General features: G+C 43.9%; 1 protein-coding gene across 1 annotated transcript in view; it reads right to left on the minus strand.

Moving 5' to 3' along the window:
* znf423 (zinc finger protein 423) overlaps positions 1 to 18,164 on the minus strand; it is a 135,570-nt gene that overhangs the window by 87,048 nt on the left and 30,358 nt on the right. Inside the window, exon 3 of the mRNA XM_079466138.1 lies at positions 11,583 to 11,786. Coding sequence (XP_079322264.1) covers positions 11,583 to 11,786 — 204 coding nt within the window. The remainder of the gene's footprint in view (positions 1 to 11,582; positions 11,787 to 18,164) is intronic.

An 18,164-nucleotide genomic window follows, 5' to 3' on the forward strand; every position in this document is an offset into this window, starting at 1 on the left:
CCACAATACACTGGGCTTGTTTTCTGCTCACAGTGAATCTGTTACTGATTGGTCCAACTGGAAAACGGATTCCTCTTTAGTTCTGTTGAACTCTTAAAGGAACAGAATAAAAAAATCCTCTAGGGTGAACTACATTTCACGGAAAACTTTTTAGTCTAAGCTATTTATAAATTAAATGTTTTAGATTACTTCATTTGTGTGTTTCCTTAATAAAAAACACACTATATGATCAAACAGTGACAATCACAAACAGCTAACTATCCTTTCAGCTAAAACTAAAATAAAATAAAAAATATGCATTAATAAACAAAATAATGTTCTGTCCCCTAGCATTTCTAAATGTGATACCTTCCGGGTTGTTATTCTTCTCCTCATACCTCCGATCCATACCGACCCGTTATTAGCCCTTCAGCACTCAACCTTTAGGCCCCCACAGCTGTCAGAGCCTCACAACACCACCTTTCTCTCCTGTAAACCCCCACCCAAGTTTATCTACCCATTCGCAGGCCGCACGCTTTGGCAGCAGACCGGGGGGTAACCAGTGTCTCAGTTTCCCTCTCTTCCTTGCCGTCTCCCCTTCCAGAAGCAGCAGCAGTTGTGGTCTGCCCTGGGAACGGAGCGTGGAAACCCATTGCTGTGCTGTGTCCTGGGGGAGTTCATTACTTGAGCAGGGCGCTCCCACTAGCCAGCCAGAGAGCAGGTCCACCACGGCCCTACTGCGCTCCACTGGAGCCTCTCTCATTAAACGAAAAAAGAAAGAATCAAGGAAAAAAAGAAAGAATCAAGGAATAAAAGACAATGAGAAAAGACTTCAGTGGGAAAAGAAGCGCTGAAGAGACACCCAAACGAATAATGTGACGACTTTTGTTTTTCATTTATTTTGTTATCGGGGTCGTATGCTTTTTATTTGTCGCCTTTTCCACGTCGGAGTTTGCACGCTGGCGTCACCATCCACCCCCGGGTCTGGTTACTTATTCAGCAGTGAGTTTCCTATCCTCCCCAGAAATGAGAAACAGGTTTAAATATTTTACAATGACTGGGTGGATGGCGTACGATCTGAGCTCAGAGAAACAGCAGAAGAATTCTCCAGATCTTTAACCCCCAGTAGAGGACTGTATCCTTAGAATGTTCAACCCCCATCACGCACTTCCCATTCGCTTTCTCTCTTGGGAATCTCCATATGGAACAATACGCACCTAGCGTGCTAATTCCATTGAACCTCGCTAAGAGAAGAAAAAACAACTTATGTGCCTCCCTCATTCGATACCGTGCTCTAAATCTAGACCTGTCCTGTTCTCCATCCATCTCGCACCCCCTCCCGCGACCCTGCCAAGACGCGAAGGATTCCAATCAGGCACTTAGCTGGACGGCTATTTCCAGGGACAAAGGACACGGAGAGGAGCAGAACGGAAGGGGAGGGGGGAAACGAGGGGGAACAAAGACTGCTCATGGCACCCAGGGGAGCAACCAGCCACTGACGTCACCGTGTATGAGTGTGTGCAAGAGAGAGATAGAGGGAGGGCGTAATGGGTGTGTGAGAGCCTGCCTGAGGCTGGCATAGGTCCCCAAGGGGGGCCGTCCTCAGGGAAAATTGGAATAGAGGCTTTCTATCATCTACGGACACAGAAGTGCTGTGTGCAAAAATATCAGATGTGGCATATCGTACCTACGGAAATGAGAATATATGTATTATGCTGGTATCCGATGCATATCTGAATAGACGTGAAGCTTGTTTAAAGGGAGCCGCTCACCAAAAAATGTCAATTCCTTCATCATTTACACACTCTCACGTCATTCCAAATCTGTGTGACTTTCGGTCATCTGAAAAAGAAGGTTGGTAACCAAACAACATTGACTTCCATTGTATGGACACAAAACCACTGAGACATCTCAAAATATATTCTTTTGTGATCCACTGAAGAGTCGTATATATGTTTTCAATGACACAAGGGTGAATAAATGATGACAGAATCCCTGACAGAAATGTGTTAGTATACTAACACAATTCACAATACATCAACTTAAACTTGACAATAGAAATGTTAGGATGCCTTCAAACCTACTGAGCTGCTTACCTAAACGACCCTTTAAGGCACCACAGACTTGCTTCTGATGTGAATGTTTGTCCACAAGGCAGCATGGCATGCCACCTTCCTTTAAGGCAGTAAAACCAGGGCAGAAAAGCACTTGTGGTTGTGTATGTGCACATCTGACAAGAGTGCTGTATTGGTTGCGTGAGGCTTTGTCAATACGTGTGAAAGTGTGTGTCAGTGTACGCTGGCAGACTCGTTTAATGGACTCTGCTCTGTCTGCAGAGGGGGAAAGGCTGGTCTCTTTGAAAGGAGTGTAGATTCAGACAGCCTTGCCCGTTTCTCTCAGTGCGCACGTCCCAGGAGCGCTGCATTTCCTGACATTTCACTTGACAAAGGCGAGCCACACCTGAGCGCAGGGTTAAAACTATTATAACAGCTCTCCCCCTGGCACACTGCCCTTTGGCTCCCCTGCACCAAGTGTGTGCATGTGTGTGAGAGTGTGTGCACGATTTGGGCCCCTCAGGTGTCAGATTGTGAAAGAGTATGTGGGTCTAGGTGTGTGTGTGTACTCGGGGTCTGCAGCTACGCACAGGCTCACCCTACTCACCCTTGAGTTGTTCCAAATTTGTATAAATGTCTTTATTCTGATGAACAGAGACAAAGATATCTGGAAAAATGTTTGTCTTCTTTTGTGTTCAACAGAACAAAGACATTTAGAAAGCAATTTTACCTAATATGGTAGTCAATGGTGGCCAAGAACTGTTTGGTTACAGGCATTCTTGCAAATATCCTTCTATATGTTCATAAGAACAAAGAAACTTTTGGAACAACTTGAGGGTGAGTAAATGAAGACACAATTTTCATTGTTGGGAAACTGTTCCTTTAAATAAATGTTAAGAGCAAGCAGTTTGAAACTTGAGCTGATTTCTGCAGCCGGCCAATCGCCATAATTGACATGTGTCTAGTTATTCTGGATCTGCAGAAAAATATGACATAACTAAAAAATATGATATAAAGATTGCAAATTTGTATTTATTTTAAAGCTTTCTCAATTAAATGTTAGTGTACAGAAACTTTTGCATGATCGTCAATAGATAAAGTTGTTTTTTACAACCATACAGTGTATTCAAGGCATCAACCAGCATTTGCTAACCAGCAAAACCATGACCCCCACATTGGTAACAATACAAGCAGAGAGCGGCACCAGCGGCACATCTTGAGCCCAAACCTGCAGGGCCCACACCGGCCCTCTCTACGCCCACACTCAGCCCACGCTAAGCTGGCTATAGGGAGCCAGTGAGGAGTGGAGGAACACAGCTAGCAGCCAAACACCATAATGGAGAAGCAGAGCTTGAGAGAGAGCGAGTTGGGGCACATGGTCCAAACTCAACAGGAGGTAGTGAGCAAATGAAAAAGAAAATGAAAAAGGGAGAAAGGACACTGCAGGAGACCTGGAGCGAGGGAGACGAGAGAATGATGGGCTGTAGAGGGGAGAGAGAGAGAAGAGTTTGGGTTACCCATTATAGGGTGAAAGGAGGGGAGAGACTTTGGGGGGCAGCTGCCACAGGGGTGCAAGAATCCAAGAGAACAGGCTGTTCCTCATTACTACGGCTCCCTGTGAAGAACCTGGTGACGGCTCTATTCTCCAGCACCCAGGGTCACTGAGGTCACGGCCACCGACTGGGGGTCACATTCTCGCACAAACCCTTCACACACGCTAACTAACACGCAGACCGAACGTGGCGCCCGCTGAAAGTCTGGAACACCTGACCTCCTCCACCCACAGAGCCTCACCCGGGGCGCTGACAAAGACCACATTCCCTGCAGAAAACCAACAAAGGGCAGCCATCTTAGAAAGAACCAGCACACTCCAACGGACCAATAACATTTTTCAATGGGAGCGGCATTGGCCTCGACTGACTCTGGGCTCAAAGTTGAGCAGTCACATCCAGGAATGGAAACTTTACTTAATCTGCTGAAAATTCATTTCGAAGCGCTGTACTTCCTGAGGCGCGAACATATCTGTATGTATGAATGAGTTATGGCGCGCTGTAATATTTATGGATTTGGAGATGAGGGTAATACTGAAGCAGAGAGACTATTTGAACCTGGCGGCGATGCCGGTCGCATCAAACGCGCCTGCTAAAACGGAGACGTGCGGCCAGAGCTTGTGCAAATAAGCACGGTTTGAATTATGCATAGTTGTGTGGATGTGCCCGAAAAAAAAACTAGATTTGTAATTGTGTTCTTTGATTATCTTTACATTTATTTGTGCGTACACACACTTCCTATAGCCAATGAATACAAATAAGCGCGTTTGGTAGCAGGAATATCAACGCCCTCCCCACGACCAGGAAAAAACGTGTGTGGATATTCTAACAGATTTTGGATTCTTCCTGGGCACACGCAGACAGACCAAATATTTACTCTCCCCTCTTCCGCCCGCCTGCTCGACACAGCAGCATGGAGAGAGAGAGAGAGAGAGAGAGAGAGAGAGAGAGAGAGAGAGAGAGAGAGAAAGAGAGTTACATTTTTAATCGGCTGATTTTTTCCCTCCGAGAAGGCAAGCTGAATACAAGCACGCTGCTGCCAACACACACAAGCACGCAGCACACACACGCTCCTTTTTTGTGTCCTTTAGCAAATTATTTTATTTCAGTCTTGCGTAGAGCTGAAAAAATTGAGAGAGGGAAATGAGAAAAGGATGGAAGGAAAAGAAGGAAAAGAGGAGAGAAGAGAACGTCCCCACAGAGTTTTTCTCCCTTCCTGGAGCGAGTGAAGGCCCCCACAGAGTCCCTGTGTAATTTCCAGTCCCTCAGAATTCAGGTATTAATAAAGGCCCCATGGGGAACTGCACACAATATAACCCTACATTTTCAGGCATTATGAAAGGACGCCCCCAGGGGTCTTTGGCTCAAATTTCTGAAATGCAGGCATTGTAAAAAAGGCACCCCAGGGGAGTCCCCCCGCAATAGAAATCTGCTGAATTCAAAGCATTTTCGGAGTCCTGGTGGGAAGCCATTACTCCCTCTGGAAGCACTTTTTTCCCTCATTTTTTTCTGCTTTTTTTAACAAAACATGTGTCTCTGACATGTTGACAGATTGCTCAGTGAAGTGTTTAGGTGCATGCACAAGCCGGGTCTCTGCAGACACGGAGCACCGCACTCTCTGCCAGAGAGCCTCTCAACTCTCCCAAAACTGGTGCCATCCATATTTTATAAGAGGGAAAGAGGAGAATCTGGGGCTGAATGCGAGAGAGGCGAAAGCGAAGGGGGGAAACGGAGGATAAGTGGAGTCTGGTACGTAAAGAGGAGGAAAACAAAGAGAAAAGAAAAGAAACGAAACGAAGAGAGAAAAGAACTTCATCGTGAAAAATGAACCCTGTGATGAAAAATGACTTCCAGTGTGCTTTGAAACAACCCTCCTTCGTCTCACCCCCTCCCTTTCTCTCTCTATCCCAGCATGCCGCGCTCCCTCCCCTCCTCAATCTCGCTCTCTCTTATGGAGGCAGGGCTTTTGCTCTCCCTGGAAAACCTGAGTTTACAACCAGCTGTGACTGCATTTGTATCTGTGCCAAAGGCTTAGTGGAGGAATCTTCAGGCCACCCTCTGGCTCTGAGAGAGAGAAAGAGAGAGAGGGAACGGAGGGGGTGAGGGAGGACCAACACACAAAGCAGCACTCACTTTGAGGGAACACATGTAGTCTGATTTCTGCAAACACGCCGACACGCAAAGGTGCCCGCGCACACACACGATTCTTTGGTATAGGCAGAGGCGTCTTCAATCTTTATTGTAAGAGGGCACCGGTGTTGGTTTACATAAGAGATGACCAAAGGATAAAAAGTTTAACTAACCATAGGATGTGGCTCAAGTGTAGTTTTTATTGAGCATTCAGGGGACATGGGCTCAAATGTATATTTTTCGTAAACTAAGTCAAACACTTTGAGATTGTTGTGCATTTTCTTTGTATGTTAAAGAGCCTCACGTCGACTAAACATACAAAATGTATGTCAAGACACAACTATCCACGAAATAAAACTACAAAAAGTTAATTTTAGGCACTAAAATCTGAGTTTGTCCTTCTCCTTGCATAGCTTTCTCTTCTCTCAGTACAGCCAGATCAAGTTGCAAACTATTCTCTCAATCTCTCATTCTCTCTCTCTCCCTCTCTCTCTCTCTCTCTCTCTGAAGGATGAAGCGAGATGGAAAATGATCTGCAGCTTTAATAAGAGTCTTGGCCTCCCTGGATTCAGCTGCTGCCGTGACGACAGACAGGAGTTGGGGGGTCTTTGGTTAGCCGGGACGTACATACAGATGGATGGATAGGTGAAAAAAGAATATGCATTTGTGATACAAAATGCCCTGGGCGAGTGTGGCTGTTGAGTGTGTGTTTAGCGTTAGAATGAGGGGGGTGACAGCGGTCTCTCAAGGGACCGAACCACCCAGAGGCCCTGTCACATACCCCCCATTACATTCTGACTGCCTGCCAGGCACACAACTCCCCACCCAGCCGCCTGCCTGCAGAGGAGAGGGCACACAGCTCTGTGTGTGTCAGTGAGTGAGCATGTCTACTAAAGTAAATGAGTTTGTGTGCATTGAAAGTTACAGATCTACAGAGAGAGATTCACCAAGGCCACGAGGAATCTGCGCTGACAGAAGTCTCCAGAAATCTTGATTTGCGCGGAATTGGAGCGGCTGTCATTCTTAAAGTCTCACACATCTCCCACCCTTGTGTGTTCATATATTTTGGCTAATTTGACAATGCCTTTAGCTACCAATAACACAAGAGTTATTATCAAAATGCCAAATCTGCTCTTTTCCATGCAATAAAACTGCATGATGATCACTGGCTGTCAAGTTTAGCTGCTATTTTTCTTGGTGTCAGGATTCGAAGGATTCGGTCTCCTTTGAACGCTAAAATGGTAACACATCTTACTTCTACAAAGAACTAGGTTTCTTAAACACTTTTTTGGTCATGTTTCATCTCGTCTAAGGCAAAAAGTTCATGACTCCCCTGACAATAATGTTATTTAGCAAAAGCAGAAAACAAAAAAAAACGTTACATTTTTTTATTAAAAATGTTATTGTGCATTCCAAATAATATCAATGAAACTGCAAATTGTTGTTTTGATTAAGTTATAATACCTCAAGATAATACAGCAACCTAACACAATAAAAACATATTAACATAATAAAAAACTGGATTTTTGAAAAAAAAAGTGATTTGGCAAATTAACAAATTTTTGAATGAACATTACATTTACATTTAGTCATTTAGCAGACGCTCTTATCCAAAGCGACTTACAAAGAGTTCAGGGACCAATAAGCAATATGTCATAAAAGAGCAATAGTACGATAGATGCTAATACAAAGTTACTAAACAGTTCCATAAAGAACCTTTAACACCCACATCATTTTTCAGTTTCCCCAAAGGTTCTTTGTATAGGGAAGAAAATTCTTTAGACTCTAGACTATTTCGCAAGATTGTAAACACTGGTCCAGAAGCACTTTCGGTTTCAATTTTAGTTATTTTAGTTTTAAATCTTACATATACAATTAAATCTCAAAGAATAAAACAGGAAACTCTTCTGGACCAACATTTCTTACATTTCCTGAAGTGGTCTATAAAATAGATGAAAAAGAAATGGTTCCTTTGGGAACCTTTGATTGAAAGGTTCTTCCGGGAACCAAAAAAATTTTTATCAATGGCGTCACATGTCAAAAAAACAATTGTAGCATCTTTATCTTCAAGAGTGTACAAAGCTTAAAGCTATTGCTAAATCCTTAATTTGATGCTTAATGGCTAGCCTAGAGGACAGCGCAGGTGCGCATTGAACCGAGGGGCCGTTGAGAGTTTGAAACCAGCTAGTGACATTTACTGACCCCATTCCATCCCGTTTCTACCCATCATTCCCTGTCCTATCTCGACTACACCTATAAATAAAAGTGGCAAAAAAGGCCCCAAAAAACCCGCCTCCCTCTAATTCATCTTCCCTCCCTTCTCTCTCTCTCTGAGCAGTGATAGAGAGAGTGTGAGCGATGTAGAGCTATTTCTACTGACTGCCAACCCCCCCGCTCAGTCTCTCTCTTTCTCTCTCTCGCTCTCTCTCTCTCTCTCTCTCTCTCTCTCTTTCTCTCTCTCTGTCTCTCTCTGTCTCTCTCTCTCGCTCTCTCTCTCTCTCTCTCTCTCCCCGAGTCAGTCTCTCTGGAGCGCTTGCCGTTCCCCTCAGTCTTCTGAAGGCGGGTTAATTAGCACTCGCCTCCTATTTGTATCTGACAGGTGGAGAGCCCGCCCTCCCAGCTGACTGACAGCTCTCTCGTTTACCCACACGGCTGCCTGCATCACTCAAGCATTCTCTGGCTTACTCCCAAAAGTCCTCTTTCTGGTCTTTCTCATTCGCTCTTGTTTCGGAAACACAAGCCGACATACATCTTATACACAGATGTGTGTGTGTTTGAAATTAGTGGTTTTAAAATAAATAGGTCAAAGGAATTTTGATTGGGACAAGCTAGAAAAGCTCAGCTGTCGTGCACCTCTGTGTGTGTGTGTGTCCTGTGCCCAGCCTGATTTCCCCCCGGGTCCTGCCACATGAGCTGCTTGTAGGTAGGGATGGGTGACCACAGTCATTTAGTAAGGTTGTCTAGTTTTATCCATTTGTTGTTTCTATTTTAAGCAGCAGTGCGCAAGGCAAAATACCTTAAAAATAAGTTCAGGCAAAAACTAGTTGATTATGAAAATATGTATTTCGTTATATGCGGTTATATGTTCTATAGTCACGACTGTATAAAATTAACACATATATGCAAGCAAGAGTACTTAAGGCTAAAAGCACACTTGAACGGGCCCCACTGGTCCACGCACATCACTTTGAATTCTAACCTGGCTTCTTTCTAAAACTGAGCCTACCCCAGGAGGCTTTAGGGCCTTCTGTTGCAGACAGGGGAGGGAGGGTCAGCTGCACAACGCCACAGGGGACAGCAGGAAAGGGGACGAGAGAAAGAGAGAGAGGTGAGTGTTGTTAACAGCCAGGGCCCAACCTTGGCCGGTTGCAGGGCAGTGGAGCGAAGCAGCGCAGTGAATGTTCTCCATTTGATCTGAGGTTTTTTCCAAGCGCTCCTTAGGGAACCAGTGTTCCAGATTCTTCCTCCAGTAGAGCCTCCCCTTAGAATCAGCCCACGGTACGACACACACACACACACACTCCACTATCACCCACACATTCAAACTTGTGCTCACAAACGCTGATCTACACTCATGACCCAACAGATTCACACGCAAATATAAACACACACAGACCAGGCAATACTGAGGCGTCCAAAACCCAGCAAAGTGTGATCTCGCGCAAACATGCAGGCGTATGCAGACCGCATTGCCATTAAATGTGTGACTGCAATTCTGTAAACAGACATGTTATCAGGGGCGTGGGGTCATTTAGAAAAGTGCCGTGCCAAAGAAATAGGAGGATTAAATGTAGAAATGTTTATAAAGGTAGCCATTTCAAAAAATATGACATCTGCTGTAAACAATTAGGCACAGATATATTTTACACTGAAGTCAATTGTTTTCCACTTCTTTTTAGTAACTGTATAAACACCTATTTGGAGAAAAGAATAGTATTTTTGTTGAAAATACTAAAAGATTGAATTTGTAGGTTTCATTTTTTTTTGCAATGTCATGTTATAAAATGTCCAAACTCTGAGACCCTACTGCAAACTGAATTAGTTGAAAAAATATATAGGTATTAGAAGATATATGCATTAGGAAACAGAAACAGTGTAATGTAACAGTATAAGTAAAGCCAAAGACATGTGGAGGAATAGAAGGGCAGACGTTCTTCATCTCTAATATCGTCTCCTGTGGAACTCATATTAGCAGCGATCAATGGCAGCAAGGGAAGAGAGGAAAACAGAGAAAGATGACGAGTCAGATGAAGAAAGACAATGACGACAGGGACTGATAGCAACCATATCAGAGGTTATATCATTGTCGAAAGTGTGAAAATATGAGCCAGGCTCGCAAACACAGGTGAATGCACAAACAAACACACACCAGCACAAACGTATGACAGGATTCCAGGTGTAATTCTATAGCCAGGTGTCTCTCTTCTGTTAAGGGAATAGAAATTTCATTTCATGGCATGGCGTGGTGTGGCTGTGCTTGAATTGAGAGCGAATATTCCTGCTCTGACGGGCATGCGATCATAATAATAACTGTAAATTGATAGAGTGGCTTTATGAGCCTTCTGTTGGTTTGCTGATATTGGCCAGACACTCCTAGGGGCCATGGGAACCATCCAACGCTCTCCACAACATGGCCTCCCTGACACACACGCACTCGCACACACACAAAATGGCGTGCGTTTGTCCCTTATCTGATGAAGTCACAAGCGGCATGCTACTCTCTTACCCACTAGACAAGCTCCCAGGAGTGTGTCAAAAACTTTAAAGGATTTGACAGAAATGTATTATGTCCTTTTTTATATTTACTTTAAAATCTAAAATTATTTGAGCAAACATGAAATAAGACCAAACTAAATAAAATACAATAATATTTAAAGGTCCAGTGTATACATTTTAGTGTCATCTAGCGGTGAGGTTGCAAATTGCAAGAAACCGCTCACTACCCCCTCCCTTTCGAAGCATTACTGTGGCTGACACAACACTTAGATGTGGACACACTTTCGCTCATTGCCGAAAGAGAATTTTTTTTTCCAAACACAGTTTGTCCATTAAGGGCTACTGTAGAAACAACATGGCGAATTCCATGCAAGGGGGCCGACCGCTGTATGTTGATATAAATAGATCATTCTAAGGTAATAAAAACATAACGCTTCATTATGTAATGTCTTTATACACCTCTGAATACATAGTTATGTATATTATATTGCATTTCTGTCAACAGATCCTCGAAACATCACCTAAACTACTGCTACTTCATAAATGCATTCAAACTGAGATGATACAGCAGGATTTAAAAAAATATACTCTCTAAGGCTGTTCTGTTTTGAAACCACAAGTCTCTCTCCCTCTCTGTCTCTCTGTCTCTCTCTTGGTCTGTCTGTCTTTCTCTCTTCTCAGTTTTTATGCTTGTTAAGGAGCGGCCCTTGATTAATCTGCTAGGAAGCAGATGCCCCTGCAGGGCCGCTTTCAGCGTTTCATTAATTACCGCGATTGTAATAACGGCTATTGTGTGCGTGTACCACGTGTTAGCTTTAAAACACCGGTCTCCTGCGGGAGAAAACTTACTCTAGAACAGCCAGCGGCCTCGCACTAACCCCACTGCCTCCAGCTTCTACCAATATTATTTCCTCAGGAATGAGAAATTAAAGCCACCGTGCATCATTCCTGCACCAACACATGGAATTTCAAAAACGATTATTTTCAATCAGCTTTCATGTCATTGCACGGCTTGGATACTACCGTATAGGAAAACAACAAATTCCCTACCAAACCAATGTTGCTACGTCGGTATGCTCAAACAGAGGGCAGGAATATACCAAGTGAACTCATGGTACCTTTAAGAAACACACATTAACACACACACACAAACCTGCTGGGCAGTGGTTGGTACGGTGCTCGGTCAGGTCTGCCAGGCACTCAAAGTCCTGTTGGCAGTTGTCACAGGTGAAGATAGAGTCATCATCTAGATCCTCCTCTCCCACCCTCTCATCATGACTCGTCACACTCTGTTCTCCATCCTCTCCTGCCGCCTTGCTCTCCTTTCGTTCTGAGTCTCGCTCTGATACTGTCGCATCTGTGCACACACACATACACACCAGAGAGAAAGGGGAAAGACATGAGAACTAGAGATTGCTATCAACAGCTGAAGCAAACCATTGTAATTATTTGATGGTTGTTATGTATTGTATTTTATATATATATATATATATATATATGTGCTGATTCAGAGCCTGTGCAAATGTCAGTGGTAGAGAAAAGGCTTTAATATAATATATATATATACACAAGCAGGTTGTATCAAACAACAAGAAAAACATAAGAACTGTTTAAGACCTTATAAAATGAAATTTGTGTTCCTTGTCCAGAATAAATCACACCAAAAATATTCATAATTTTACACACATTTTAGCCCGATCAAATGCTTTTATGACTGAAAATATCCCTCTCACTAATAATACTAATAAAATCAATTAGTTTGTGGGAAAATCTCTGTGACAGAACTTATTAGCTACATCCTGTTTCAGGGAAAACCATTTCATAGGGTTTGCGAAAATTACTCAAAATCACAGCCATTCAGTCCAAATCACAGCTTAAATGTGTCTAGTCCCAGTCCAAAATGCATCAAAGCTCCTGTGAGCCGCTACAATAGATTGCAAGAGAGGGGCCCGAGGCTTCAAGAGCCGCTTGGGCGTAAGCCACCCAGTCACTGGTGGCACGTGGTAAGGACCAGTGAAGAAATCTGCCACTGCAATCCTCCTTCCACCATTGTGGCTCCCTTTTCACACCTTATTATCACATTAAAGGCTCTACGCTGAAAGGACTACACACGAGACTGGAGGAAGAGGGAGGAGAGAGCAAGATTGAGTGAATGAGAAAGAGAGAGGTGAGCGAAACAAGACGACACATAAAATGTGAGAGATCCGGAGACAGAATTAGAGCAGGACACACTGATAAGTTTGAGCAAATTAAAGGGACAGTTCACCCAAAAATGACAATCCTGTCAGCGTCAATTTAGTCCTCCTTGTGTCATTCCAAACATGTTTGACTTTCTTTCTTTATCGGGACATAAAACAAAGTTTCAGCAGTACCTCAAAGTTGCTCGAGTCCATATAATGAAACTAGACTAGATATTGGACTAGAGATGAAAATGTTTGCACTTTCCAAACACAGTTATGGTATGGCTTCAGAAAACTTCAGAATGCAGTACGGGCATTTTTGGACAGCCTCACTCCTCATTCGCTTGTATATAAAAAAAAGATTAGGGTTATTTGCTAAACATCTGCGTGATACACAGTCATACAGAAAGTAATTTGCATTTTTAGGTGAACTACATCTAAGGCACCACAAGATCCTACAGAATATTAAGTGAAATACAATGACAACAAGGCAATAACAAGAGGAGAAAAAGAGCAGGCGAAAAGGAGGAAACATGAGGGCAGAGGGAGCGGCAAAAGGAGGGAGGAAGTGGAGGCCAGAGAGAGGGAGGGCTCCTCACCGGCTCCCCCGGGCTTAACATCCTGTCTAATCATCCTGGACTTGTGCAATCAGAGAGAAGCAGGAGGTGGCCATTCCTGCGCTCCACACATTCTGATCAGCTCTAATTTGGCCAGGCCTGGTGCTGCATTACGCTCTGCAGCAGACCACGCTAATGGGGCCTGCGGATCGGAGACCGGCCAGAGGAGTGCCAGGGTCTCACATTGGGCTCCGACCCAGCACGGACGGCAGGTGGAAATGAGCCGGGGGGAGCGAAATGAGAAGTTTGTAGATGTGTGTGGGGTTCTCGGTATCAGGGGGAGCATTTGGATAAGGAAGCGTTGAGGTGCTCTAGTTTATTTCATCCCCATCAGAGCAGAGGTGGGGTGAAGGTGGGGGCGTCATGGTGGTTTGGAGGGTGGTGCGGGCAGGGCTGGGGGTAGGAGGGGTATGGCCATCTGTCCAGTGGTGAGAACGCCGTCTGGACAGGGAAGAGAACGGCCCCTAACTGACACTATGCTGATAGAGCCCTGAGCAGCGGTTACGCACACACACACACACACACACGCAAACACACAAAAGGTGCATTAACTACACTATTTCATCCATGAGAGCTTCTAATCTCGGGGAAAATGGATGGTGGCAGTAACCCTTGAACACTCCCTACCTTTCCTCACTCAATCACGCACGCACACACACACTGATTCCCCCAGGTACCCTCATGCCAGAGGTACAGGCACTGCCAACTAAGGCACATGCCAGCACAACCTGCTACCATGGCAACGAGGGAGGAGCAGGAAGGGACCTTTCTCTCTCTCCTCCGCATTCCTCTTTCTCGATCCCTCCATCTCTCCAGTCATAAGCGCGGCTGGCGCGCAGGAGGTGGCTGAGACAAGGATAAAAGTGGCCGGCAAACCCCTTTGCGCCAATAACCTACCTATTAAACTCTTCCATCCTTCTTCCATTCCTCCCGTATTCCTCTCCTTTTGCATGTTTCTTTCATCACCGCCCACTCTCCCCCCTCCTTTCCGGTAAGCGTATGCCCTCTCAGGAGGGAAGTGGGGAGGGGAGTCTCTGGAGGGGGCCCTCTAGAACACACTCCATTAGAGTGCAGGGCCACCGTCATTACAGGGCTCCATTTCTCTCGCTGCAGTAGAAGATTGATACACACGCATCACACACCTCAGCTGCGAGTCTTCCCGCCTCCGACCGCGGCCTTGACAAACACGTACACGCCAAACGCGCACGTAAACACAACGTGTCATGGGGTAGTGTAAAGGGAGACCGATGGGTGTGAAGCGGGACACGGGCGGTGGTGAGCTTGCATGCGAGTTTCGGAATATTTAGCGGTTCATTTGAATCGCCTTGTCAAAAACTATCAAGAGTGTTTTGTACATTTAAGGAACACTTGAAGGGATATTTAAAATACAAATTCAGTTGTCATTATTCACCCTCATGTCGTTACAAATGTGTTTACAATGTTCTTATTTGAAACACAAAAGAAGACATTTTGAGAAATGCCTCAATTGTTTTGTGTCCATGGAATGGAAGTCAATGTTGTTTGGATACCAATGTTCTTTAAAATATAACGTTTTCATTGACGTCCTAAAGGGTAATTTTATGACATTTTAAGATCAACTATATACTAGTGCACTTTAAAGCTAAAAGACATGAGCTAAAGCTACAAAATGTAACTACACACGATGACCGCACAGGTGACTCGAGGTCAAGACAAACAAGGCTTAGCGGAATCGCTCCGAACCCACACACTGTGTTTTCAAACACAGACTGACTGTGGCACGGTCAAGCTCAATGATATCAGGGCTGCGGAGAGTGCCGTCTGAGGAGACTAATGATTTTTAAGAAAGTCATTCCAAAAAACATCTCTCTGATATATTCTTAGCGCTCATATACTTCATGGCTGCGCTCAGTAGGCCTCTAACATATATCTACAGTGAGCACCGCTCGTGACATCTATTTTTGTTTCATTACCGTAATAGCTGTCAAGCTAGCGTTGCATGAAGCGCAAGTCTGGGAACTGGGCATTGCAAATGTAGCAGAAATGTGTTGGTGACATAAAACAGTGTTTAATATTATTGGAATGTTGTGCTTCAGATGGCCCATGGTCGTTTAAAGGAGTGTGGGGGGGCTGGCGTGTCCATTCGTTGTCCTAGAGGTGGAGAACAGATACACGTACGCAGCAGCTCATAACAGAACCAACACTGTGAGAGGGCTCACACACGTGTGTGTTTGGTAAGGGTTAGTGGATAGCAATGTGGCAAACTTGATTGAAAGCTCCATTAATCAGAGCAGAATAGATACACAGCAGTGTTTAAGAATAATGACCTTGATATGTTGATGACAAAGACTCACCTCTCTCTCTCTCCCTCTCTCTCTTCTGAGACTTTTATCATCCCAGATGGCAAACTCTTTCCACCACACCTTTCACGTGAGTTCACGTACACGAGTGTGTTTAGAGTATTTTTTCAGTGCTAAGTTAGGGTGCATGCTGTCCTCTCTTTTATGTGCCGGAGCAACGTGTTAATGAGTGTTTGGGGTCCTCAGCAGGGGACGTGCCCAAAGCCCACCTCACTCTCTCTCTCTGCCAGTTGGAGCCCTTGGCCTTCATTCTGCATTGCGTTATTATCTTTGAAAGACAGCCTGTCCCACCACCAAGATCTCAAACGCACACATATTACATCCAAGTATAACACACATGCAGATACAAATTTATTGTTTTAATTAATTTAAGGACACCATGTGATTAGTGCCCATGCATGAAATAGATCAGATATGAGCAGAATTGTGTCCTGACTTTCCATTCCACCAAGTTTTCCACTTTCCCATCTCCTACTGTATCGATCAACACAAAGCAGCACAATACAATACAATTAAATTAAAAACACAATATTAAGTACATAATTGAGGCAGCTGCAATTCTTAAGGCATTTTACAATTCTCTCAAAAATTAACTCAAACCATTGCCTCGAAAACAGCTGTGGCCGTTTCTAACGGAGTGTAAATTTATATTTATATTCATATATAATAAAATAGTCCAATGGTGCTTGAGAGTTGCAGTCATTAAAAGCAATCCCAGGGGTGGGCAACCACTCGAAAATGGTAGATTGCATATTCAAATGCAAAAAAAAAACAATCTTTCTATGCATACAGCTTAACTTTTTAAAGCAAATGCACTTCTGATGGTCAAAGAGATGCTATTTCGAGCGCAGTTTAGCATTATATATTAATGACGGTTTCTCTTTTATGACTTGTGTAATATTCAGAACAGCACTAATAGCCTTCTTACTTTCTATATTACATAAGGTTGTGTTTGTTTTATATCGATGAGCCTCAGGTCGAGTGTGTGGGTAATAGTCATCGTGGCGGTTGGGGGCTGCTACAATCGCCAAGATACCAGACCCCCCTCGCCCCCCTCCACACTTTCTCTCTCAGGAAAGACAAACAGCCATGTTTGTGTGGGGTAATTAGATGAGGAGAAGTGAATTAGCAGAATCCACAGAGCAGTCATGTTGCCGAGCACAGCCCCGCCTTACAGGGACCTGCTAATTACCCCTAGTTAGGTTGATATGTGTTTTTTGTTTAAGTGTGGCGCAGCCGCCATCATGAGAGAGCGGGAAATAATTAGCGTCGGTGTGATGCTGCCCTTAATGGACACCGCAAGGCATCCTCCACGAGAGGGGAAGAACAGCAAAATGACAAAGCGTCAAAGCATCCAGAAGATGCTTTAGTGCTGCTAAGAGTCTGCGGCTCCCACAGTCACCAACATCTCCAAGAAATCAACTGATCGCCCACAACGCTCAGTAACGTTAAATATAAAAAGTAAATGCTGCAATAAAAAGCCTTCCATTTTGCGCTTGCGGGTTTCGATTTGTGAAGACGGCAACTCAGCAACTTGCGTAAAAACGTTTTCAGACTTTAGCAAGAGAACTCTCTTTACGACCACAACCCTTAAAACTCCATTTCCCTTTCCACAACTGTGTCTGCCCTTAGCTATGCTGGACTTTGTGTGGAAGTTTTAAAATGACTAAAAGGGGAAATCAATGCATGAGGTCATATTTGAATGCAATGCAGATTTTATCTTTTACTTTTGATGCTTTGACAGAATTGACTTTAATAAACCCAAATGTTTCACTATGCCAAATCTCTGACAGCTAAAGCACCCTGTCAGCATGCTAGTTATAAAACCAACTGTGAAAATTTTACTAAAAGAAAACTAACTATATATGCAACTGCGGGACGAAATAAGAGGCCGAGTTGTCATTTAATCAGCATTTCTAGATGTATTGTGGCCATTCCAGTCCAGTGTATGTTGAAATTCAACAAAATCAAACCTCATGAGTGACAAAGTCAAAGACATGAAAAATTTTATAAAATAAAAAAGTATGTTTTAACTTTTCCTAAATATATATACAGATATATTACTGTTGTATTGCTTAAAAGTGAATATTAACTTCTCCAATTTCGTTTTTCAAATATCAATTAATGCAGAGAAAACATATTTTTTGTTATTTTGACCCATTTCTCCAGTTTTCATTTTCTGCAAATAAATGCAAATAGAAACTTATTGTGACCCATACGCGTAAGTGATACACACACACGCAGAGACACACACACAAACACTACACTACTAAACCCCAACAAAAGCACCAGCCACACTTTGCTGTACTGGAAAATATCAGCTCCAACTTCAACAAGCCCTTGGTCCCTTTTCATTTCCTAAAACAACATCTAAAGCACAAGGCTGTCTTTCAACTACGCCACAAAAACACACATACACACACTCAAACTAGACGCAGCCAAATGTAAACCAGATCAAGGCTGCATTAGTCAGAGAGACCAAAGAAATTGTAGTGCTGCTCTGAGCTCGATTAGGGATGTCTGATCTCTGACATGAACACAGCCTACCTGTCGAACTCCATCTCTCACGCTGTCCCGGAAAACTGGAGCGGACGCGCTC

The sequence above is a fragment of the Barbatula barbatula genome (assembly GCF_947034865.1).
Source record: "Barbatula barbatula genome assembly, chromosome: 10".
NCBI classification, from domain to species: domain Eukaryota; kingdom Metazoa; phylum Chordata; class Actinopteri; order Cypriniformes; family Nemacheilidae; genus Barbatula; species Barbatula barbatula.